A 25,694-nucleotide genomic window follows, 5' to 3' on the forward strand; every position below is an offset into this window, starting at 1 on the left:
TGAATAGCACAATTATTACTGTTCTCATGGGATTTATTGTTTTCATTTATTTCAAATGTGTTTGTTTGGATGTCTTCCCCCATCATTAAAACTAAAAAAAATAAAAAACAATAAAATCAACAAACAGAAGCCAAGCTGACAAAGTAAGCACTCTCTTAGTCGGAGGTGTTGTTCATTTCTCCTTCCCACTTCTCCAGATAATCCTGCAGGTTCAAATTGAACAGGTCAATCCCCTTGTGGGACAAATGGATGCCATCGGGCCGGTACAAGCCCGTGTTTGAGCCACAGCGGATGTTGTCATGGGACAAAGAAACGCCGCCTAACTCCGAGACTATGTTTTGGATTCTGCGGTTGACCGTGCTACGAACCAAATCCACCTCATGGGCATCAGCCGAGTGGCGCCACACCCTGCGGGGGAGGATATTGGACCAAACAAGGAGGGTGTGAGGGAAAATGGTCCTAATGGAGGTCAAGTCCTTTTTAACAGAGGCCAGCAGGTTGGTTGGACTGTCGGTGCACATGTCGTTGCCCCCCAGGTGCATAACAAGGACGTGGGGGTCGGGCCAGGTGACTTTGAGCTGGTGCAGCAGAGGTAGCAGCTGTGGCCACGTCATGCCTTGGACCCCCTTCCACCAGATAGCTACCTTGCTGGGGTCCATGCCCAGCTGCATACCTACCTCTGGAGACGTGGCCCGCATCTCAGCCCAGTACACCAGCGAATGACCACAAATCCAAACATTCTTGGGTTCACTGCTGACTGCCGTGGCTGTAAATGGGAACACGATGGATTAATCAGTCAAGGAGCTCACGATTCTCAAACAAATAAGTAAACACAGAAGTAAACACTTTTACAACTACTGACACGCTGTCGGACCATCCTAGCTATTTAGTCCTGGACAACTGATGTAAACTGACTTTGTATTAAAGGAGAACACTCAGGAGGTACCGTCTAGTTGTAATCTATTAAACACCCTAAGAATTCAATGAGAAATTTCACAGGTAACATTTAAGAAGTGTTCAACAAATCATCCAGTTAATAACAAACATAGACCTACCTTTACTGGTTTGACTTTCACCATAAAGAGCAATAAAAACAGTGTGTGGTGCTTATACAAGCACACTCGAACAATCAGGTCATTTTTATTTCAAAGTTCTGATCATTAGCTTAGATTCTCTGGAAACTCCCCACATTTATGAGGCTAAACATTTAAGACAAACTTAAACACAAATAATGAATAAAGTTATTTTGCCACATCACACAAGAGAACCAACAGATCACATAAGTAATTCTAGCTAGATTTGTGTAGTAACATTTGTCCGATGTCTAGCTGCTTCTCAGCCATTAGATGACACAATAACTGCTCTACAGTCAAGTACTATGTTACAGTGGTGGTGACGGTGCAACTATCACACAACTGTTCACTTAGCATTAAGCTACACCAAATGCATGTTTTTTATTGGCAGGCCGTTTTGTTTAGCTGCTAGCTTGACAATTGTGGAACTTCCGAGGAGACATTTTCACACGTCCAGCTACTGCTGTAAGCTGGGACTCTACAACTGGATTCTTCAAGAAACCGTTTAACTAAGCAATAAACTTGGTAATCCCATGTCAAATAGCATACATTTTGCAACAGCCTAATCATTACACCACCTTTCTGTTGAAACTTCTGGTTCAGGTTAGGTTAGCTTAGCATGAGACTGGAGCAAAGTGGTCTACAGATGTGATCTTGCTGGTCTGAGTACAGGAAAATGGGCTAGCATCTGCACTCATATTAGCAGAATAGATCAGGAAGGATCATTTTAGTCAGTACACGGTAGTCACTGACTCTGGCTGATTGGAGTGTAGCCAACTTAACCTGAAGAGCAATATGTCGACGTTACTTACCCCAACTCCTTCAAGACTTACCACCGACGAAATGAAACACCCTTTGACAAAGCTGACTTGCTACCAATAAACAAGCTAAAATAAATAGATTAAAAAAACTTGCGTGACTTTGAACATGTGCTGTCCAGAGTGAGTTCTTGGTATGGAGAGGTTTTGGAATGAAAAGCTTTTGTGAACATGGCTAACGCATTTGAACAGTGCATGGGTCTAGCATCAATCTTACGATGACAAGTTCTTCACATAGATTCAAGTATTTCTAAATATATCGCAGACTCGCAACGCTGTTGTAGACAGAAACTTGCATTCTAGGCCTAACAAAGTAGAGTTACAGAAGCTACATCTGCTGAAGAGATCACATGGTAAATCTAGAACAAGAAACACAGCTAGCTAGCTAAGATGCTTGGTATGTGCTTTCAAAACAGTCCACAAGCCGCTGTAAGTAAACTTTAGCTGAGCAAAATCATTTGCACACTTTAGATGATCGCACAAATAACTAACGAGTGCGCATCCTAAGCTTCTTCATGCCATGTTCTTAAAAGCTGTTTTGTAGCGAACTTTTAGCGCTACATCGGTGAACGCGGTAAATGCACAGCCATTCCTTAGAGTCCTTTTGTACTCCTCTGAATAAACAGGAGTACTTTGCATTTAAATGACTAATTGTAGCACACATGTACTTGGGTCTCAGACTGTTGCAGGTTTCACTTTAGCTCATAAAAGTGAAGATTCGGCAAGCAGGATGGTCCAAAATGTCATGCAGATGAGGAGAAGTACCTTTTTACTCACCTGGAAGGTACTGAATGTAAATGTAAAAAGCTGTAGTAGTTGGAGCTATGAGACACATGATGCTAGCTAGGCAACTCCCTGAGCTATGAAATTACTACTTGATGTTGAAATAACCTTAAAAAAAATCTGGACTTTAAAAGCAGCAAAAAGGTATGTGTGTATATCCTTAGCAACAACTTTTGCTAAACTACTAGGTAGTAGATGAAAAACACATACTTGTCCCTACTTTATAGGCTGGATAAAAATACTATGTTTAGAGAAAAAAATAATAGTTACTTGCAGTTTACTTCTTTCTTTGTCGGCTGGGAGGAACCGCTACTTCTTGCTAACGTGCACTGGTAGGAATGAAGACCAAAGACCGCTTTGGAAGTTTCCAAATCGCCGACCGCAAACCTGTGTAATTTCTGTGATACTGGGCGATCCAAAGCTTGGTCCGGCGGCAAACATATAAAACCACCACAATGTGTTCCTGGTCGGACGTGCTAGAAGCATCTTTATGCTTTTTTTCCACTGCATGGAAACAATTGCAATAGTGTGGACTTATATCTGCAAACATTACATAAAGAACTAAGAAAAGTATTCTGCTTCTTTGGTGCTTCAATAAGGCTTGGTGAAAGCAAATACAAACTGCTGTAGGTTTTGAAAAAAGCTTTGATAGATCAACAGCTATGATACCTGGAGAGATCATCATCGTCTTGCCTCGCTGGCGGGCTAGCCTTTCTTTGAACTGCAGTTCTCGCTTTTCTTTGTACTGCAGTTCTCGCTTCTCCTTAATCTTCTGGTTGTAGAAGTCCAACTGTAACAGAAACACATGAGTACACGACAGTGACTACAAGTCCTCCATAGATATGCTACTGACTCTACCTTTTCCTTCTGCTTGGACTTGATGTCAACAACAGGGCAATATGAATTTGTGTCTGACTCTGACGTTAAATTGAACTGGACAGATTTGAGCGATTTAGCTCCGGGATTCACAGACTGAGACTTGACAGTCTCGATGACCTTAAGGCATCTGGCCACCGTCGAAGAGATTGTGGACTGGTCCTCATTCGAAGTTGAGGACAATGGCTGTGTTGCTTGAGCAGGGAAGTCGAGCGGCAGAGCTGAGACTGGCTTGCCAATGAAAGGAGGCTGTCCAGGAGATCGCCGGGGTGGGGGTCCAGGAGGTGGTCCAGGAGGAAGTCGACCAGCAGCAGGAGAACATTTAGGGGTAGCTTTGAGAGATGAAGCAATGTCGAGGGGCGGCCAGTTTATTGGAGGGGGTGGATGTTGGCAGTGTGCGGGAGGAGGGCCTGGGGGAGGTTTAGGTGAAGGTGTGCTTACTATCTCCTTTGTAAGACTTTGCAGCTCTCTAGCCTTTTTTAGCGCCTCAAGCTCTTGTTGATTAAGGAATTCTTCGTACTCGGAGACAGCAGGCCTCCTGCTCGGCGGTTCTAAAGGGGATGGGCTGACAGAGGAGGTCGGATGAATGAGGTTCGCCTCAGCTGAAGAGGTTGTACTTAGATCTTCCTGAGGTGTTGAGGACACTTCTCTGTCTGTGGACGAGGACCTTGAGCGGTACGTTGTTTCCTGGGTGCGGCTGGCCAACTTGGTCATGTCATTCTTAGTCAGGTTTAGGCCGAATGTGCGCAGCAAAGTCTGGATCTTGCTAAAGGACTCGGTCTTGTTCTGGTTTGGCTCTGCTGAAAGTTGTTTGGGGCTTGGTAACTTATTTTCCTCCTCTAAGGCCACAACGCTGGAGCTAGGGGGCTCTTGAACCAGCCCCACAATGCGAGAAAAACCCTTGCCGTCTTCAAGTGGCTGCTCATGTGGCAGAAGTTCATCTTTTACGGCAACGGATTCTGGCATCTTTTCAGTGGTCACGGTTTTTTTAAGCATGTCCAGAAAGCGATGTAGTGGAGGCTTCTCGACTGGAGGCGGTGTTGGACTTTTCCGCTTTGGGGACGGGCTATTACACAACGCTTCTGTGGGAGAATAAACTTGAGGAGTCTGTGTCGAAGGACTACAAGGTTTGGGAGACTGACGTTTTTTGACCGTGTCGTGGTATGGACCTTCACGAAGCTGGTGCCCATACGTCGGGTCGTAGTATTGATCACCGTGTGTTTCCTCATAAACGTCATAGCGATCCGTGTAAGGGCGGCCGCTGGTTGAAGGGCCTTCGTATGAAGGTTTACCATATAGCCGGCTTTCATATGGCCGATCAGTGTAAGAAGGGTCACCATATGGACTTGGAGTATAGGGGGTACTGTAACTACCCGAATCATGGTATGGTCTTCCATAATAAGGGTCTTCATAGGGTGGAGGAAGGCGGCGGGAGTACTCCAGGTCATCTGGTCGTTTCTTCAGAATAGAATGAACAGGTTTGAACTCAGGGGTGGTGACCCTGCCATGGTCATAGTCGAAGCACGTCCTCTGTCCAGGGTCCAGTCCTCTGGGATCGACCAGCGACTTCTTGTAGGCAATCATCTCATTTAGCTCCTCCAGCTCCCGCTTCTTTCTAGCCAACTCATCGTCCACTCGACCTCTCGGAGGCAGGCTTGGCTCCATCCTCCTATTGTGTCGTTCACGCTCTCTACTGATTTTGCTCCTCTTCCTGCCCGATCGATCTCGGCTCGTGCTTCGGCTCCGCGAACGTCGGCGAGACCTTTCTCGACTTGCACTTGGTCGATACCTGCTGCTTCTGCGGTCTCGTTCGGGACTGATGCTGCGTCTATGTTTATTTCCGTGTCTATATTTGTCACTGGGTGGACTTCCACTCCGGCTTCTACTTCGACTCCTGCTGCGGCTATAGTCCCGTATGTTGAAACTAGACTTTTTATCCTGGGCTCTCAGATTTTTCATTGTAATTTTGAGCTTTTCTGCCTTTTGTCTGTCTTTCCTTTGTTTGAAAAAAAATAAGCATCCATTAATAGCAGTCATGTAATCAATCAAGTGGTCTACTATTACATTACTAAGCAAAGAATCCAAGAAAGTACTTACTCTAAATGTAAAGGTTTTGCCAAATTGATGGTCATCTGGGGAGACAACAACATTGTGTCACCATCACTATTAAGATTCCCATCAGTCGGTGTTGACTATTTACACATTAATTACATCCATGGTGGAAGATTTACAGCCGGAAGAATGTATTGATCAGGAATATTTAGAATAGCTCATGTCTGACTGCTGAAGAGTAATGACCCATTAGCAAGTGCATTAGGCTTTCAAGATACAGTTAGCATTTTGGATGTCTTTAACTGCTTCAAACACATATGCCAGTTACGACAAGTGGACTAAGTTCTGTAGGTTAGCTGATTTGACTGATTCGCATTCGCAAAACCTGCATTGACAGGCGCATCAGTCACAACTGGATTGACGTCGTAATCATTACAAGCAGAGTACAGGTGCACTTACCTTCTTTTTACTGGCGGCGGCAGCACACAGTTTTCGTGCAGGTAAAAAAACATTCTCAGTGAAACGTTTGATCCTGATGGCCTGGTTACTACCCTCCATGAATTCATGCTGGAAGACATGGAAACAGATGACTAGGGATGGGCACCTTTCACACTTGAACCGATACCGTACCAATTTTTCGTACTCAACCGTACCATGTTTTGGTACTTCTGTGTGTCAATAATAATAATAATAATAATTTTATTGCAACATTTAAAAATAAACTGATTATAAAAACGTGCCTGTTTTTTGTATTTTGTTTTATTACATTTCTGAAACAATTTGTTAGCTTAAAAATTGCAACATTATCTAGCGGCAGTTTGGCGAAGTCGGCTCTCAGTGTTGCTGGAGTGATCGCCAAGTGTTAGCGTTAGGGATGCATGAAAATGTTGTATCACGTTTACCGTGACTAAAATGATCACTGTCATTGCAACATTGTTGAATGGGCTCAAAAAGTACTTTAGCTCACACTAACCATTGGATTAAAAAAAAGTGAAATAAATTGACATAATGTTAGAAAAGCCACTATTTTGCATCATTTGTATATCTTATGCTTCTCCAATAGTATTTTGATAACTAAACTTTTATTCTTTTAAATACTGGTTTTTACTTTAAGATGTATTGAAATGAAAAGTGGATTGCAAATCAAATCAAGTATATTATTATTTATTTATTTTATTTTACTCTTTGGTTGTCCCACGCTTTTCAGCAATCTTTGAATGCACCGTAAAACCACAGCTTGCAGGTTCCATGTACACAATTGAAGATCCCAGTTGTTCAAACAGTAAAGTGTTTAATCAAGTTTAGATTGGGGTATGTTGTTTCTTAATAGGGAAATACGTTAATGTCTCTTGCTCTAATATTAGGATTTAAGCTAGCCAGCCTGTGCAGTGCAGTTATCAATTGCGGTTTTTTGATCATTTTAAGTTAAAACAGTAATACATTGTGAGTTTTACTGCAGTTATTAATAATATATCTCTTATCCCGTTTATCGCTACATCCCTAGGTAGACCTGCTGAGTCCAGAATGAGGCGTGACACCAAGCGCAACCCAGGTTCCGGCGGGATTTGGTCAATGCCAAAAAAAAACTAACGGACTTGGTACCCATCCCTACAGACAACATAGTGACCACGTCAGAATCCTGTGTGAAATGTGGACAATTCCAACACTTTGCTGGTCAAACCTGCCATGGGGGCGGAGCAAAGTAGTTATTTTAAATGCACCCCCAAGGCGACGGAAACCAGCAGAAGAGGATGATGAGGGCTTACCGGGACAATGCTGAAGTCGACCTTCTCGTTCAGCTCCAGTTTCTTTTTCTCGATCACCTCGAACATGTAGAAGAAGAGCTGAGGTTCCTCCGAGCACTTGATGAGTCCTGAATGCTCAGAGAACTCAATCACAATACCCTGAACACACACACACACACACACACACACACACACACACACACACACACACACACACACACACACACACACAAGTGGTCAGCACCACCAAACATAAGGTAAAAAAAAGGGTGTCAGCGGTCTTACTTGTCTCCGTTCTTTTGTGGACTCTTCAAAGGAGCTGGGAAGAATTTCCACAAATGTGGCTCGTTCTGCTTTGCTCTCCTCATTGGTGGCCAAGTTGAAGCGCACCTGAACATGAACCCAGCGGCACCATTAGCACAATAACCCATAAGTGCGTATGTTTGGTGGCCATGAGCAACGCCCACCCACCTTGTCTCCTACAAACATGGTGGCTCTGGTCAGCATGTCGGTCAGGCCGAAGGTCAGCACCTTCTGCTGGCCTTCCACGGTCATCACCAGTCGCCCCAGCTCCTCAGAGGGAGATGACTGGCTCTCAGCTCCGCCTCCAGCCTCCTCCTTAATCTTTTCCTCCTCTGGTCTTTCAGTTTTCACCTCCTGAGCCTCCTCCTCCTCCTCTTTAATTTTGACCTGCAGGAAGAAGATGTGACCTTGGACCAGGGATAAGATGGGGGTCCACATACAACATGTGGTATTTTTCTCACGTCAATGTTAGTGTTTATTTGTCTGCTCTCAGCTCCGCCACCTGGCTCTTCGTCCTTAGGTTCCTTCTTGATGGGTTTTTGGGGGACTTTGAGGACGGTGCCATCAAATCGCTCCTTGCTGATTTTGTCCGAGGAATAGGGCAGTGAGGTATTGAAGCCAAGCGGCGTCCACTGCGGGAACATCATGCTGGTCAGTCTACTCCTGAACTTTGACCTACGGATGAGAGTATTTGTCTATCTCACCTTTTCTTTGGCAGCTGTAAGTGCCGCCGCCACTGCCTCCTTCCGCTTCTTTTCCTTCTGCTGCTCCTCCTCTTCCTTCCTCCTTTTCTCTGTCACGATCCGGTCCTCCACAGTCTTGGTCCTCCGCAGCCTGACGGCCCTGTTCTTTTCCTTCACCTGCTCACAAACATTCTCACAATTTTCCCAATCTGACCGCTTTGCAGGCAGTGGGGGCTGGGGCGTGCGCCAGACCTACCAGGACCACCGTGAACTCCACCTCCTTGCTGACGTCGTCTGCGCTGAACTCTGTGTCGCTGAAGTTTTCAGAGCGGTCGAAAGGCAGCTCGCCGTGCTCCTCACAGGTGAGGACGCCCTCGCTGTCTCCGAGGCTGTTGATGATGCCCTGGTGAGACAAAGACCTGTTGCAGTCTACCACAGGTGATGGGGTTGGGCACAGAGTAGGGCTGGGCGATTATGGCAAAACAGATGATTTTGATTGATATTGTAATCACGATTAATTACAAGATTATTTAATAATGTAATTTTTTGTACCAACAAAACTCAACTTTAAAAGCCTTTTGAAATTAGAGTTTCTTATTTAAACGGGGATAGCAGGTCCATTTTATGTGTCATACTTGATCATTTCACGATATTGCCATATTTTTGCTGAAAGGATTTAGTAGAGAACATCGACGATATAGTTCGCAACTTTTGGTCGCTAATAAAAAAGCCTTGCCTTTACCGGAAGTAGCAGACAATGTGCGCGTGACGTCACGGGTTCTAGGGCTCCTCACATCCTCACATTGTTTACAATCATAGCCAGCAGCAGCTAGAGCTATTCGGACCGAGAAAGCGACAATTTCCCCATTAATTTGAGTGAGGATGAAATATTTTTGGATGAGGAAATTTAGAGTGAAAAACTACAACAAAAAAAAAAAGGCGATGCAGTGGGAGCGATTCAGAGGTTATCAGACACATTTACCAGGATAATTCTGGAAAATCCCTCATCTGCCTATTGTGTTGCTAGTGTTTTAGTGAGATTAAATAGTACCTGAAAGTCGGAGGGGAGTGGCCACGATGGTGTTGACCCAGTGTCTCTGAGGGAAGTCACGCAGCTGGAGCAGGACGGAAGCTCCGCTGATGTCCCCGGTAAGAGCCGACTTATCACCACAATTTTCTCACCGAAAACTGCCGGTTGACATGTGGTCCAGATCCATGTTCGATTGACAGTTCTGATCCATAGCAAAGCTTCACCTTCGAGAATTTTAAACAAGGAAACACCGCGTGTGTTTGTGTGGCTAAAGGCTAAAAGCTTCCCACCTCCATCTTTCTACTTTGACTTCTCCATTATTAATTTTAAAAATTGCAAAAGATTCAGCAACACAGATGTCCAGAATACTGTGTAATTATGCGATTAAGGCAGACTACTTATAGCTTGGATCGGGCTGGAAAATCATGTCCGCTACAACCCGAGACGTCAAACGCACGCGTCGTCACACCACGACGTTTTTAACACGACACTTCGCGGGAAATTCAAAATTGCAATTTAGTAAACTAAAAAGGCCGTATTGGCATGTGTTGCAATGTTAATATTTCATCATTGATATATAAACTATCAGACTGCGTGGGCGGTAGTAGTGGGTTTCAGTAGGCCTTTATATATAGTTTAAAAAAACTGGATATAAATTAGCAACAAGAAAAAAACAAGTAGACATAATAACAATAATTTTGAAAAACAATAGCTACTGCTAATTTCGGTGGGGGGAAAAAACAGATTTTTTTTAGATGCATTGCAATTCGGACATGGAAGATTATGGAAACATCAATTATCGATTTATTTATTGTAAATATAGACAGTTCTAACTGACTGCAGCGAGCCACCTCACTGAGAGATCCGACCAGCTCCTTTTTTACTGGGCACTATGGTCCAGTTTTGCACACATTTTTGGGATCAGAGACAAGGATGGGGTTTGTGAAGCCCTTTGAAGCATTTGTGATTAAGAGCTATATAAATAAACTTTGATTGATTAATCGAAATTTAAACAATGCCAAACCCTAAAAGGTGCCGTCGAATGTTTGCCATCAAGTTCTTACCAGTTGTCGCTTCTCGTTAGTGTGGGCAAAGGTGAACGGGATCTTGGGTATGATGTTAGCCGCTCTCTTCTTGTAGGTCTTCTTGTCCACCAGCAGGCTGAGGAGCACCTGGTCGTTCTTCAGCAGAGTCACGCCACAGTCCCTATGGTCGAAGGTCACGTTGGTTCGGATGGTGCCAATGTTGGCGTGGATCTGGCCCGGGTAACCGTCCATGTCGGCCTGCAAGCCAAATCGCAGTTGTTAGCAGAAGTTACAACTTTTTTTTAAAGAAGCAAGTTTGGCGGGCCATTATACAAAAAGAGTAATTACGGTTGTACAATTTTTTTCCACCACAAAGTTTGCTTTCTTCCACAACATGACTATTACTCACTGCAGGTAGACATGGGAGCCGACAAACATGATAAATCATCACTTACTGTATAATGTCTGCTGTTATTATGATGCCGACTGCTAGAATGTTCATATATTCCCGTTTGGATGAAAAATTACTCATAATACTCACAAAAGTACTCGTTCTTCTCATTCCCCGGTCGAACTTGTCCGTCAAAGTGTACTAACTTGTCGGAATACGTACTCATCCTTCTACTATCCAGGTGTGAGGGATTATTTCCGATCTAGACTAAAGTTTGACGAGCAAGGAAGCAGCTGATCAGTCGATGTCAACATTGAAACAGAAACTCATGATCACGGCGCAGCTATAAATAGTTTGTCTGTGTAAGCGCTTATTAAGTTAAAGTACCAATGATTGTCAAAAACACACTAGGTGTGGTGAAATTATTCTCTGCATTTAACCCATCACCCTTGATCACCCCCCTGGGAGGTGAGGGGAGCAGTGAGCAGCAGTGGTGGCGGCGCCCGGGAATAATTTTTGGTGATTTAACCCCCAATTCCAACCCTTGATGCTGAGTATAATAATTATACTACTAATACTTAATTCATATTCAAGTCACGACATGTGAATGGAGTATTGTTGTTTTTTTGGATTTTTTTTCATTGGGTTTTATGGGTGGAACAGAGGACCTCCCTTTTTATTTGAGTTTATTTACGAGTTAGAATAAATAAAACAAAAAATCCATCCGTCGTCATTGCTTTCATAATGACTGTAAACAGGAGGCAACTTTCCTAAAAATCTTACCTTAAAATCTGCCCCCGTTTCTGGCCTAAAAATGGCCGAGAGATACCAAGATAGTGGACTTCCTGGTTGTTTTCAAATATGGGTTCTTGAGACTATTTACGTCTCGGCTACTTATTTTCCTGACAACACATGAATCTGGTGGGAGAGTCTAAATTTTTCAAATTTTCAAGCGGGTGCTAAAGAGTCAATTTTAAAATGAGGTGTTCTGGACACGCTAGCAAAACTTGGTAAAGTTGTCGTGCTTGTTAAGGCCCTCAAAAATGCGATCAAAGTGGGAGAATAATAATAAAGCAATTTCAATATGGCATTTGCAGCTTTGTCTTGCTCGGGACATAATAAAACTATTTATAGTTGCGGTTAAGATTGGTGTGGCGGGGGGCGTGTATTAGAAAATTTTTGAAAAGCAATGGTGTACTATGATAACACAGGTGACATGTTTACCTTGGGCTCAATTATGGGCTGGCTGACCACACCCTCATACAGCTCCGGGTCCAGCCACATGTCGGGCAGCAGCTTCCGTGCATCGTGTGTGCTCTGGTTGGCAAAATCTGTGTCCTTTGACGAGGGGCTACAGAGCGTCAGAAGGAGGTTCTCCTTCACCCGACGAATCCGGATGGCCTGGTTACCCGCTCGCCGCTGAAAAATATTTGAGTGTATTTGTCGACTCTGAGAAGAGCATATCAAACTTTGAAGGGGTCAAAGGTCCCATTATCACCTTGTGCAAGGTGAATTCCACTTCCTCGTTGACATCCTCGGAGGTAAAATCAATGTCGCTGAAGTTCTCCTCGATATTGAAAGGAAGCTCGCCGTGTGTGTCAGACCGGATGACGCCCTTGCCGTCCTTGACACTGAGGATGATTCCCTGCAGCGTGCGAATACAGGAAGTGATGAACGTCAGGCCGGGGATACCCGCCCGACTGGTCGCTCACCTTCTCTCGGGTCTCTTTGGTGAACTCAAAGGTGGAGGGAATCGTAGGTCGGATGTTGGTGGCGCGCCGCTTTTCCGTGGCGATGTCAGTCAGCAGGTTGATGAGAACCCGGTCATCCTTCAGCAGCGTCACCGCGCTGTCCTTCCTTTCGAAAGTCAGGTTGGTCTTCAGACGATCGATGTGGATCAAGACCTGACCGCCCAACTGGCGCTCGCCAGTCTGTGAGGACACTCTTGCTCAGTCACGGGGAGAATGTCAGGACAAATGTGCTCTGGACTCGAACTCAAACATTCATTAGGGGAATGCCACAAGAGAAATTTTGCCGTAGACTAATGGCATTCTCACATACTTTATTCATTAACATTGAAAACGTTCAGGGCTCTCAGAACACAAGACCTCACCTGCGGCTCCAAGATGGGCACACTGACCACGCCCGAGTAGATTTCTGTATCCACGCGCTCGGTTCCACCTGGAGCCACTTTCACGTCTGTGGCAATCTGTTTTTTCTATTTCCGAACAGAAACGTAAAGTTTAATCCATGTATCATTCCTTCATTACATTTTAAGAATAAAAATAACCACGCTTTTCCCCCCCAATATTTGTCAATAGACTAAAAGCGAAAAAACAAACAAAAACAGTAATAGTTTTTTCCGATTTTGTACACAATTGGAAATGGACAAAACGGATACACGTCGTATTTGATACACTAAGGTTATAGACTGAAATGTCGTCATGTTCCAGAAATTATAATGACCAAAAAAACTTAAAAAATGATACAAAATATTACATGTTATTATAAATGTGCCTGTTACTACATTGCATACATATTTACACCATGTACTGTATAGGTGTCCAAAGTATGGCCAGGGGGGAAATTTGGGGCCAGCAGTTCGACTTTTGTTGGCCGGCAGTATATTGTTGAATTGAAACAAGTGAGAATGAAAGAAAAAAAGTGCAAAAAGACCTAAAAGCTTAACTGTTGACACTAATAACTAGAAGTGTGTCACAATCGTCTTAGCTGTAGTAGTACCCTGAATGCAGAGAATGAGAAAAAGTCAAAATATAGCCAAACAGGAGTGAGCAAAAATTAACTGAGGGAGCACACTTAAGGTCTGATGGAATGGAAACACAACAAAGCAAGGCTGTGACTGAGTCTCAGAGGACGAGGAGCGAGAAAAGAGCCAAAGATGAACACGACCGGAAGGGTGAATCATCAGGAAATCTACTGTTGGTAAGTAACAGGACTGGGGATCTTAAGTAGTCAGGAGAAGACAAGCATCAGGTGGTAACGCCCCATGACCCAGTAACCAGGTAAAGAAGCTGCCAGGCCATGACAGGATGTCACAATATGATATTACTTGTATGTAGGCCTAGGCTGGTAACAAACTACGCTGGACGATACATTGACCTACAAATTATTACCAATTAACTATATTATTAATATTATGTTTTCAGATTAAATTAACCACTAATGTAATAACACATCAATATAATGCATGTATATCCCTTCAAATGGAATAAACTTGTGTTTCTCTTATATTTTAACATTGTAATTGGAAAGTAAGTGTTTAAATACCAAGTTAAATAAAACAAACACATTTAAATACACTGTTAGCAAAATGATGCACTTGAATAAAAATCAGAACCAAAAGCACAGCAATATGTTCAGGAGGTTGAGGACCCTATATATACACAACCAAAACAATAAATAAAATGGCTAAATATAGTATTGACAATCTTCAATCTTGAACATGTAGGCAGAGGTAGATTTGTACATGACTTAACTAACAAAGTTTGGAATTTTGTTAACAAAAGTAACAATGTAAACACATATATTTAAATTGGATCTGCAAAAAAATATGTATATCCATCTGCTTCGTCCTTTTTGCAATTGTGCACAATATTAGAACTTGGATGAACCATTCATTATCTATTTTTTAGTTCTGCGTCTGGCAACAAACAAGTTATCTCTGTTTTTATTCAGTTCTGGTTTTATTTTAAAAAATGTATGAAGGAATGATACATGTGTGAACATTCTGATTGTCAAATATAAACTCTCTTACCTTCCCCTTGCAGGCGGTGAAGTGGACGCGGACGCCGGCCTTCATCGCTTTGGGGTCCCCGAAAAACCCCTTAAAGCTGAAGGTGAATTCCATCTGGTCTTCCCGCTTGATGTGACCAAACGAGGGCTGTGGAGCACAAACAATCGCGACTGCCGTCAACACGGCGTCAGATCAGTTTTTCAACACACTATTTATGACAATCAAGATTGAATCCAGTCCAATGAGGATCATGTGACCACAGTAGGGTTCATTTTGTTGACTAAAAATCGTCAATAACCTATTTCCCCAGACTAAAATAGATCGATGACTAATCACAACACATGCACATTGGCAAAAACAATGAAACTGACAATTTAGTTGACAAATAAAAACAAAAAGGATAATGTTGAGACTAAATCATATTTAATTTAATATCTGGCAGGTGGGACAAGATAGGAAACTATCCAATCAGAAGGACCGTAAATTCCAGACTTTACGACACTCCCTTTTTCCTACACTTTGAGCCCTGCGGCTTGTTAAATGTATGGATTTTTCTTCGCTAGCAGCCACAACGCAAATAGTTTTTATAAAACACATGCAAAGACACTTAAAAGGCGTGTTATTGTTTGTGCTATCTTTTGGCTGAGTTCGCTCTGTGCAGGTTCAGCTACGTGCTTCCTGTTGTTTAGCGCTTTGAACCGGAAGTGAAAGTGCTGTTCCGTCTTCTAGCCGTCCATTGCGTTCTACTCCTATGGATTCTTCGTTCATCACTTCAAGCAACGTTTATAAGTTCCACAATATACAGTGGGGCAAAAAAATATTTAGTTAGCCATCGATTGGGCAATTTCTCCCACTCAAAATGATGACAGAAGTCTGTAAATTATCGTCATAGGTACACTTCAACTGTGAGAGACAGAATGTGAAAAAAAAAATCCAGGAATTCACATTGTAGGAATTTTAAAGAATAGATTTTTAAATTAGGGTGGAAAATAAGTATTTGGTGATTTCAAACAAGGAAGATCTCTGGCTCTCACAGACCTGTAACTTCTTCTTTAAGAAGCTCTTCTGTCCTCCACTCGTTACCCGTATTAATGGAACCTGTTTGAACTCGTTATCTGTATAAAAGACACCTGTCCACAGCCTCAAACAGTCAGACTCCAAACTCCACTATGGCCAAGACCACAGACCTGTCGAAGGACAACAGGAAAAGAATTGTACACCAGCACCAGACTGGGAAGAGTGAATCTACAATAGGCAAGCAGCTTGGTGTGAAAAAATCAACTGTGGGAGCAATTATCAGAAAATGGAAGACATACAAGACCACTGATAATCTCCCTCGATCTGGGGCTCCACGCAAGATCTCTTCCCGTGGGGTCAAAATGATCATGAGAACGGTGAGCAAAAATCCCAGAACCACAAGGGGGGACCTGGTGAATGACCTGCAGAGAGCTGGGACCAAAGTAACAAAGGTTACCATCAGTAACACACTAAGCCGACAGGGAATCAAATCCTGCGGTGCCAGACGTGTCCCCCTGCTTAAGCCAGTGCATGTCCAGGCCCGTTTAAAGTTTGCCAGAGAGCACATGGATGATACAGCGGAGGATTGGGAAAATGTCATGTGGTCAGATGAAACCAAAATAGAACTTTTTGGTATAAACTCAACTCGTTGTGTTTGGAGGAAGAAGAATACTGAGTTGCATCCCAAGAACACCATACCTACTGTGAAGCATGGGGGTGGAAACATCATGCTTTGGGGATGTTTTTCTGCTAAGGGGACAGGACGACTGATCCGTGTTAAGGAAAGAATGAATGGGGCCATGAATCGTGAGATTTTGAGCCAAAACATCCTTCCATCAGTGAGAGCTTTGAAGATGAAACGTGGCTGGGTCTTCCAGCATGACAATGATCCCAAACACACCGCCCGGGAAACGAAGGAGTGGCTTCGTAAGAAGCATTTGAAAGTCTTGGAGTGGCCTAGCCAGTCTCCAGACCTCAACCCCATAGAAAAACCTGTGGAGGGAGTTGAAAGTCCGTGTTGCTCGGCGACATCCCCAAAACATCACTGCTCTCGAGAAGATCTGCATGGAGGAATGGGCCAAAATACCAGCTACTGTGTGTGCAAACCTGGTAAAGACCTATAGTAATCGTTTGACCCCTGTTATTGCCAACAAAGGTTATATTACAAAGTGAGTTGAATTATTGTTATTGACCAAATACTTATTTTCCACCATAATTTACAAATTCTTTAAAATTCCCACAATGTGAATTCCTGGATTTTTTTTTCACATTCTGTCTCTCACAGTTGAAGTGTATCTATGATGAAAATTACAGAACTCTGTCATCATTTTAAGTGGGAGAACTTGCACAATTGGTGGCTGACTAAATACTTTTTTGCCTCACTGTAACTAAAACAATTCTTAATTAGTAAACCATCCCATGTGTGATGTCTGTCGGAGTGTTTTCATGCAAACACCTCAGTGACCATCAAAAAGGCACAGCAGAGACTTTACTTTCTGAGACTCCTCAAAATTAACCACCTGTCACAAAAACTGCTTGTGTCCTTCTATCGCTGCTCAATAGAGAGTGTGCTGACATACTGTATGTGTGCATGGTATACCAGTTGCACGGCGGCAGAGAGAAACAAACTTCAGAGGATCATAAACACGGCCATGAAGATCACTGGCTGCTCTCTCCCCTCCCTAAATGAACTGTACAGTGCCAGGTGCCTCAAAAAGGCCCAAAACATCATAAGGGACCTATCTCACCCCGGACATAAACTTTTTGAACTGCTGTCCCCGGGCAGGAGATACAGTACAATAAAATTCCGGACTAACAGATTTAAGAACACTTTTTACCCGAGAGCAATAGTGTTGCTGAACACAAGACAATAATGACTGTGCATGTGAGCTGTGTGCTTGGTATTTTTATCTATGTTTTTATGTGTTACTATGAATTTGGACTAAATTAGTTTTGTTTACAATTCCATTGTACAATGTACAACGACAATAAAGATATATTATTTTCTATATTCTATGTAAGGCACTTTATACTTGATATTTTAGTCGATGAAATTTACTGTACTGAAACTAGACTAAAAACTAAATTAATTTAAATGACTCATACTAAAGTACATTTTTGTAAACTGAACAGGTGCTCTCTTACCCCAATGAAGGAGATGATTCCAGTGGACCTCCCTGCAGGGGGCCTGACAACACAAGAATGCTTTAGCGAGGGCGCCTGGCATCGGATCACATGACTGACGCTTATGCTTACTTATCGACCCCGCGCTTTCCCAGAAGGTTGAACGGCAGCTTGGTGGCCTTGGCAGGTTCCTCCTCGGCTTTGGGGGCGGAGTCTTCAGCTTTTGCAAGAGCGCTGCTCTCCGTTGCCGTCGTTTGATTTTCAGCTGGGTTGGTGCCAGGGGGCTGCGTTGAAATCAAAGCTTTTTGCTAACCATTTAAATGAAAAATGTTTTAACTGCTAGCCCCTTTTCAACTTGGGGGGTCAAGCTCCAATATCTGTATCGGTCCGGTATCAGCAAAAAAAACGTTATGAGCGGCGATACAAGCAGTCCTGCAGCGAGTTTACTTGTGTGTGATATCATGCGTGATACAAAGCAGTCCTACTGCGAGTTTACTTGTGTGTCATATCATGTGCGATACAAGCAGTCCTGCTGCTTGTTTACTTGTGTGTGATATCATGTGCGATACAAGCAGTCCCACAGCGTGATTACTTGTGTGTGATAACATGTTCAATATAAGCAGTCCTGCAGCGTGTTTATATGTGATGTTATGTGCGATACAAGGAGTCCTGCTGCTTGTTTACTTGTGTGTGATATTATGTGTGATACAAGCAGCCCTGCAGCGTGTTTGTATGTGATGTTATGTGCGATACAAGCAGTCCTGCTGCTTGTTTACTTGTGTGTGATATGTGCGATACAAGCAGTCCTGAAGCGTGTTTACTTGTGTGTGATAACATGTTCAATACAAGCAGTCCTGCAGCGTGTTTGTGTGTGATATTATGTGTGATACAAGCAGTCCTGCAGCGTGTTTACTTGAGTGTGATATTATGTGTGATACAAGCAGTCATGCAGCTTGTTTACTTGTGTGTGATATTATGTGCGATACAAGCAGTCTTGCAGCGTGTTTACTTGTGTGTGATACCATGTGCGATACAAGCAGTCCTGCAGCGTGTTTACTTGTGGGTGATGTCATGTGCGATACAAGCGGTCCTGCAATGTTTTTACTTGCATTGGATAACATGTGCAATACAAGCAGTCCCGCGGCGTGTTTACTTGTGTGTGATAACATGTCTTGCAGCATGTTTGTATGTGATGTTATGTGCGATACAAGCAGTCCTGCTGCTTGTTTATTTGTATAAGATATCATGTGCGATACAAAGCAGTCCTGCAGCGTGTTTACTTGTGTGTGATACCATGTGCGATACAAGCAGTCCCACAGCGTGTTTACTTGTGTGTGATATCATGTGCGAAACAAGCAGTCATGCAGCGTGTTTACTTGTGTATGATATTATGTGGATACAAGCAGTCCTGCAGCGTGTTTACTTGTGTGTGATAACATGTTCAATAAAAGCAGTCGTGCAGCGTGTTTGTGTGTGATATCATATGCAATACGAGCAGTCCTGCGGCTTGTTTACTTGTGTCAGATATCATGTGCAATACAAAGCAGTCCTACAGTGTGTTTACTTGTGTGAGATATCATGTGCGATAGAAGCAGTCTTGCAGCGTGTATACTTGTGGGTGATATGTGCGATACAAGCAATCCTGCAATGTGTTTACTCTACAGTGTGATATCATGTGCAATGCAATCAGTCCTGCAGCGGGTTTACTGGTGTGTGATATCATGTGATGTACTTCCTGTTGTAGTTGTAAAAAAACCCAAAAAGCCAAATACCAATAAAAAGAGGATGATACTAACATACGTCAATATGCCAAATATCTGGTCCGGCCAAAAATCAGTCGGTCTCTCTAAAATATGCATAATTCTTGCTGAAATCGAATTGGAGCTAAATCGGTATCGGCCAATGCACAAGGCTCCAATTTCGGTGTCGTATCGGAAGTGAACACCCCGAGTTTCAACACGACTTACCCAGTCTGCATTTTCCGGCGTCACCTGAAAAAGAAGAAGAAGTAGAAAGTCACACTGGGCAGCAAGAGTCCAGAAAAAAGGGCAATTTACAGCCTTATTTCAAAATGAAATAAATGATGATTATCATCAAAATTCTACACACAGTACTCCATAATGGCACCTCTTGATTCGGTTACTATTCAGATGCTACGATTCGATTAAAAATCGATTATTAATGGACCTTTAATTTATGTATTTTGATGGGAAGTGTGTTAAGGGAATTATATTTATACAGCGCTTTTCTCTAGTGACTCAAAGCGCTTTTACTTAGTGAAACCCAATATCTAAGTTACATTTAAACCAGTGTGGGTGGCACTGAGAGCAGGTGGGTAAAGTGTCCTGCTGAAGGACACAACGGCAGTGCTTAGCATGGCGGAAGCGGGGATCGAACATGGAACCCAAAAATTGCTGGCACGGCCACTCTACCAACTGAGCTATACTGCTATATATTGATGCAGTTTTACATTTCTTTTCCTTTCACTAAATTAGAGACAATCACTTGCAACTTTAAAACAAGGCTTTTGTGATAAAAAAAAAATGTTAAATGAATTTCCAGATGTATTAAATTAATAGAAATATGTGCAAAACTGGAAGAAAAGTGCCCCACAATAAAGGAGCTTGTCGATTCTCTTAGTGAAGTGGCTCGCTGCAGTCAGACATATTTTAAAACGGTCTGCATTACTTTATTTGCAATAAATAAATAGATCATTGACATTTATTAATCGATTTTGTAATTACCAAAGCGCAAATTGAGATGCATCTAAAAATTTATTATTTCAATCACATCTAATAATGACAATGTGAGATGTGTGTTTTTATATATATATATATATATATATATATATATATATATACATATATATATATATATATATATATAAATTTATTTATTTATTTATTTGCAAATGTTTTAAAAATTAAAAACTAAGAAATCACATGTACAAATAAGAACTCACAGCTTTTGTTCAAAACTTTATTGATGCACCTTTGGCAGAAACTGCAGCCAAGTATTGAGCAAATGCTGAAAAAATTGGCGTTACATACATGTGATTTTTTGTTTTTAATAAAGTTAAAAAAAACAACAACAACATTGTCATTGAGGGGTATTGTGTGTTAGGATGAACATTAATTTATTCCACACATAGCTAAGATGTGTAACAAGTGCAGCGGATGCACAGTAAATAACGCTGACATAAAACAACAATGTCAAAACAGACATAAGTCGATAGCGGCAGCCAAGGACATTAAAGGCCTACTGAAACCCACTATCACCCAACACACAGTCTGATAGTTTATACATCAATGATGAAATATTAACATTGCAACACATGCCATGAAACTTTCCTATGGATCAGAGCGCGGTCAAGCAGACATGGATCCCAACCGAATGTCAACCAGCAGGTTTCGGTGAGAAAATTGTGGTTAAAAAGTCGCCACTTACCGGATATCAGCTGAGCTTGTGTCGTCCGTACAGCTGCCGTCAACACCTGTGAGACATGGCGTCAAGACACCCGTGGAGACACCCTTCCGACTATCAGGTAATATTAAACTCACTAAAACACTAGCAACGCAGTAGAAAGATAAGGGATTTCCCAGAATTATCCTAGTAAATGTGTTTAAAAACATCGGAATACGTCCCAATGCTATCGCGTTTCCTTTTTTTTTTTTCCTAGTCCGTCGCTATCAATATCCTCAAATACGAATCTTTCATCCTCGCTCAAATTAATGGGGAAATTGTCGTTTTCTCGGTCCGAATAACTGTTTTTGTTGGAGGCTCCCATTAAAATCCATGTGAATATGTGAGGAGCACCCACACTTGAGACGTCATCGTCTGCGACTTCCGGTAAAGGCGAGGCTTTTTCAGGAAGTACCAAAAGTGGCAAACTTTATCGTCAATTTTCTCTACTAAATCCTTTCAGCAAAAATACGGCAATATCGCGAAATGATCAAGTATGACACATAGAATGGACCTGCTATTCCCTTTTAAATAAGAAAATCTCATTTCAGTAGGCCTTTAATTATCTTAACAGTGGACATTTATCCATGAAAATATGGAGAAGCCCACTCTGGAGGGTAAATGTTGTACATTATTACATCACTTCGAATAACTATTTGTATGTACAACATGCTTAGTATTGTTTATAACACAATATTTATTGGTATTGAATAAACATGTTGCCGGTTAATATTGTGTAGGGCATTTTAAAAAGTTAAAGTACCCGTGATTGTCACACACACACACAAAGTGTGGCGACATTGTTCTCTGCATTTGACACATCACCCTTGATCAACCACTGGGAGGTGAGGGGAGCAGTGAGCAGCAGCGGTGGCCGCTCCCAATAATCATTTATGGTGATTTAACCCCCGATTCCAACCCTTGATGCTGAGTGCTAAGCAGGGAGGTAATGAGTCCCATTGTTATAGTTTTGGGCGGTGGTTTGAACTCACGACCTACCGATCTCAGGGCGGACACTCTAACCACTAGGACGGGGGTCGGCAACCAGCGGCTCTAGAGCCGCATGCGGCTCTTTAGCGCTGCCCTAGTGGCTCTCTGGAGCTTTCTCAAAAATGTATGAAAAATGGAAAAAGGGAAAAAAAATACAATATGGTTTATGTAGGAGGACAAACATGACACAAACCTCCATAATTGTTATAAAATACACTATTTACATTAAACATACTTCACTGATTCTAGTATTTGGCAAGCGCCGTTTTGCCCTACTAATTTTGACGTCCTTGAACTCACCGTAGTTTGTTTACATGAATAACTTTCTCGACTTTCTAATAGTTTCATGCCACTTCTTTTTCTGTCTCATTTTGTCCAACAAACTTTTAACGTTGTGCATTAATGCACAAAGGTGAGTTTTGTTGATGTTATTGATTTGTATGGAGTGCTAATCAGCGTACTTGCCAACCCTCCCAGATTTTCCGGGATACTCACGAAATTCAGCGCCTCTCCCGAAAACCTCCCGGGACAAATTTTCTCCCGAAAATCTCCCGAAATTCAGGCGGAGCTGGAGGCCAAGCCCCCTCCAGCTCCATGCGGACCTGAGTGACGTGTGGACAGCCTGTTTTCTCGTCCGCTTTCCCACAATATAAACAGCGTGCCTGCCCAATGAGGTTATAACTGTAGAATGATCATGGGCAAGTTCTTGGTTTCTTATGTTGGTTTATTGTAAGGTAGCTTTATTAACTTCCTCCGAGTGTGGTAACAACACACAACAACAGCAGTAACGTTTTCGTCTACGGTAAAGCAGTTTGTCTGCCGTAAACAGCAATGTTGTGACACTCTTAAACAAGACAATACTGCCATCTACTGTACATGCATATGTGACAATAACATCTACAGTTTTTAGAGAGTGCAGTGCAAAACTGCGCACACAACAAGGAGACGAAGCAGAAGAACGAGGAAGATACAGCCGTGGCGACGACGAGTAAGATGAACAAATACGCTTGTAAGTTCCAAGCCACAGCTGTGATTGGACCTGGATAGCCTTCGGCGAAGAAGTAGTGAACTACCAAGTGCTTGGAAGCAAAGATTGACCGGCTTTGGACCATGCTAGGGAGAGATGGAAGATTCCAGACTCTAGTGCATTTGATGAAATCACTTTTATGCGTGCCACACTGCGATGCATCATCAGAGTGTTCAGCATGTTAGAAAAATAGTGACAGAGAATAGAACAAGGATGGACGTTTCAACCCTTAACTAAACAATGAGTAGATGAGTGATATGTGTGCGTGTATGTGTAAATAAAAGAACACTGAAATTCAAGTATTTCTCATATATATATATATATATATATATATATATATATATATATATATATAAAATAAAATACATATGTATATATAGCTAAAATTCACTGAAAGTCAAGTATTTCTTATATATATATATATATGTATATATAGTCAAGTATTTCTTATATATATATATATATATATGAAATACTTGACTTGAATTCTAGCTGTAAATATACTCCTCTCCTCTTAACCACCCCCCAATATGGCTCTTTCAGCATTTTAGGTTGCCGACCCCTGCACTAGGCCAATTATGTTGTTTATGTCAGTGTTTTTCAACCTTTTTTGAGCCAAAGCACATTTTTTGCGTTGACAAAAATCTGGAGGCACACCACCAACAGAAATCATTAAAAAATGAAACTCAGTTGACAGCAAAAAGTAGTTGTCGCAATTGTTGAATATGAATTAAACCATAACCAAACATGCATCAATATAGGTCTTGTCTCAAAGTAGGTGTACTTTCACCACCGGTCACATCACCCCCTGACTTATTTGGAGTTTTTTGCTGTTTTCCTGTGTGAAGTGTTTTACTTCTTGTCTTGCGCTCCTATTTTGGCGGCTTTTTCTCGTATTTTGGTATTCTCCTGTAGCAGTTTCATGTCTTCCTTTGAGCGATATTTCCCACATCTACTTTGTTTTAGCAATCAAGAATATTTCAGTTGTTTTTATCCTTTTTGTGGGGACATTGTTGATTGTCATGTCATGTTCGGATGTACATTGTACATCCACAGTAAGTCTTTGCTGTCATCCAGCATTCGGTTTTGGTTTACTTAGTAACCAGTACAGTTGCAGTTTTGTTCTGCAAAGCCTTCCCTAAGCTTCAATGCCTTTTCTTAGAGGCACTCACCTTTTGTTTATTTTTTGATTTAAGTATTAGACACCTTTTTTTACCTGCACACTGCCTCTTGCTGTTTCCGATTTCTACAAGGCAATTAGCTACTGGCTGCCACCTACTGATATGGAAGTGTATTACGCGGATACTCTGCACCGACAATCAACAACAACACATCATTTGCAGACTATGATTACTGGTTTGCAAAAAAATGTTTTAACCCAAATACGTGAAATTCGAAATCTGCCACGGCACACCAGACTGTACCCCGCGGCACACTGGTTGAAAAACACTGGTTTATATCTTGTGATACAAACTCTGTTACAGAAGCAACACTCACCTCTCCCGTCCATCCAGGCGGGAAGCCGAAAGGAGGTATGGGAAGAGAACTGGGTGGTGGAACAGCAACCGGAAGTGGTGGAACACCGGCCGGAGGGGGAGGTGGCCCACCGGCCGGAGGAGGTGGTGGAACAGCGGCCGGAGCGGGTGGAAATGGCGCGGGTTCCCACGACTCAGGTCCCCAGCCGTGGGGATGGGGACCCCAGCCTCCGGGAGGAGGCGGGCCCCATCCACCAGGCGGAGGCGGACCCCATCCGCCGGGCGGCGGCGGACCCCATCCGCCGGGCGGCGGCGGACCCCATCCCTCGGGAGGATGCGGACCCCATCCGTCGGGAGGATGCGGACCCCATCCGTCGGGCGGATGCGGACCCCATCCGTTGGGCGGATGCGGACCCCATCCGTCGGGCGGATGCGGACCCCATCCACCGGGCGGCGGCGGACCCCATCCACCGGGCGGAGGCGGGCCCCATCCGTCGGGTGGATGCGGGCCCCATCCGTCGGGCGGAGGCGGGCCCCATCCTCCCCATGGTGGAGGACCCCAGGGCGGGTGCGGACCCATGTCGCAAGGTGGCCCGTCAATCCCTTGCAGATTTTTGCGCTTCCGCCCGCGAACCATCGTGTCGGCAGATCAAACAAGCTAGCTGGACACACAATATGGCTAATCACTAGCTACCAGAAAACGGTCAAGTCGAGGACTAACAACTATCAATTCACGCATTACGTTTGCTCTCCGAGTGAAAGTTGACCTCCGAGTTCTGCGTGTGATAGTTTCATAAAAGCAACTGCAGCACTTTAAGGAAAAACTCAAATGGCGATTCGGTGTTCTTCGACCGCTTCCTATTCTTCTTCTTTTTCTGTAATGGCGCCGAGTCACACGCAGCACTCTTTAGCGCCCCTATAGACGAACTGCGCTGCGACAGAGCGCCGCAACGGTGGCATATTCAAGGCTCCAATTATTGGAGCCTTACAAACTCCACTATGGCCAAGACCAAAGAGCTGTCGAAGGACACCAGGAAAAGAATTGTAGACCTGCACCAGACTGGCA

General features: G+C 43.0%; 1 protein-coding gene across 2 annotated transcripts; it reads right to left on the reverse strand.

Annotated features, from left to right (window-relative positions):
* Positions 1-25,694, reverse strand: si:dkeyp-121d4.3 (uncharacterized). Of its 2 annotated transcripts, XM_061911417.1 has the most exons (22): positions 25,371-25,694; positions 24,651-25,290; positions 19,642-19,665; positions 17,807-17,958; positions 17,696-17,738; positions 14,555-14,680; positions 12,893-12,997; positions 12,492-12,710; positions 12,278-12,424; positions 12,004-12,198; positions 10,428-10,646; positions 8,590-8,736; positions 8,355-8,510; positions 8,112-8,282; positions 7,819-8,037; positions 7,633-7,737; positions 7,369-7,506; positions 6,062-6,169; positions 5,648-5,682; positions 3,533-5,546; positions 3,344-3,464; positions 1-766 (listed from the first exon to the last, which is right to left on the reverse strand). In XM_061911417.1, the coding sequence occupies exons 2-22, from the start codon at positions 25,263-25,265 to the stop codon at positions 156-158; spliced, it is 5,670 nt and encodes a 1,889-aa protein (XP_061767401.1). In that variant the 5' UTR covers positions 25,266-25,290; positions 25,371-25,694; the 3' UTR covers positions 1-155. The 2 variants fall into 2 exon arrangements, with proteins under 2 accessions (XP_061767401.1, XP_061767400.1); XM_061911416.1 differs by having other exon boundaries at positions 24,651-25,694.

Source organism: Nerophis ophidion, linkage group LG09 (assembly GCF_033978795.1).
Source record: "Nerophis ophidion isolate RoL-2023_Sa linkage group LG09, RoL_Noph_v1.0, whole genome shotgun sequence".
Taxonomy (NCBI): domain Eukaryota; kingdom Metazoa; phylum Chordata; class Actinopteri; order Syngnathiformes; family Syngnathidae; genus Nerophis; species Nerophis ophidion.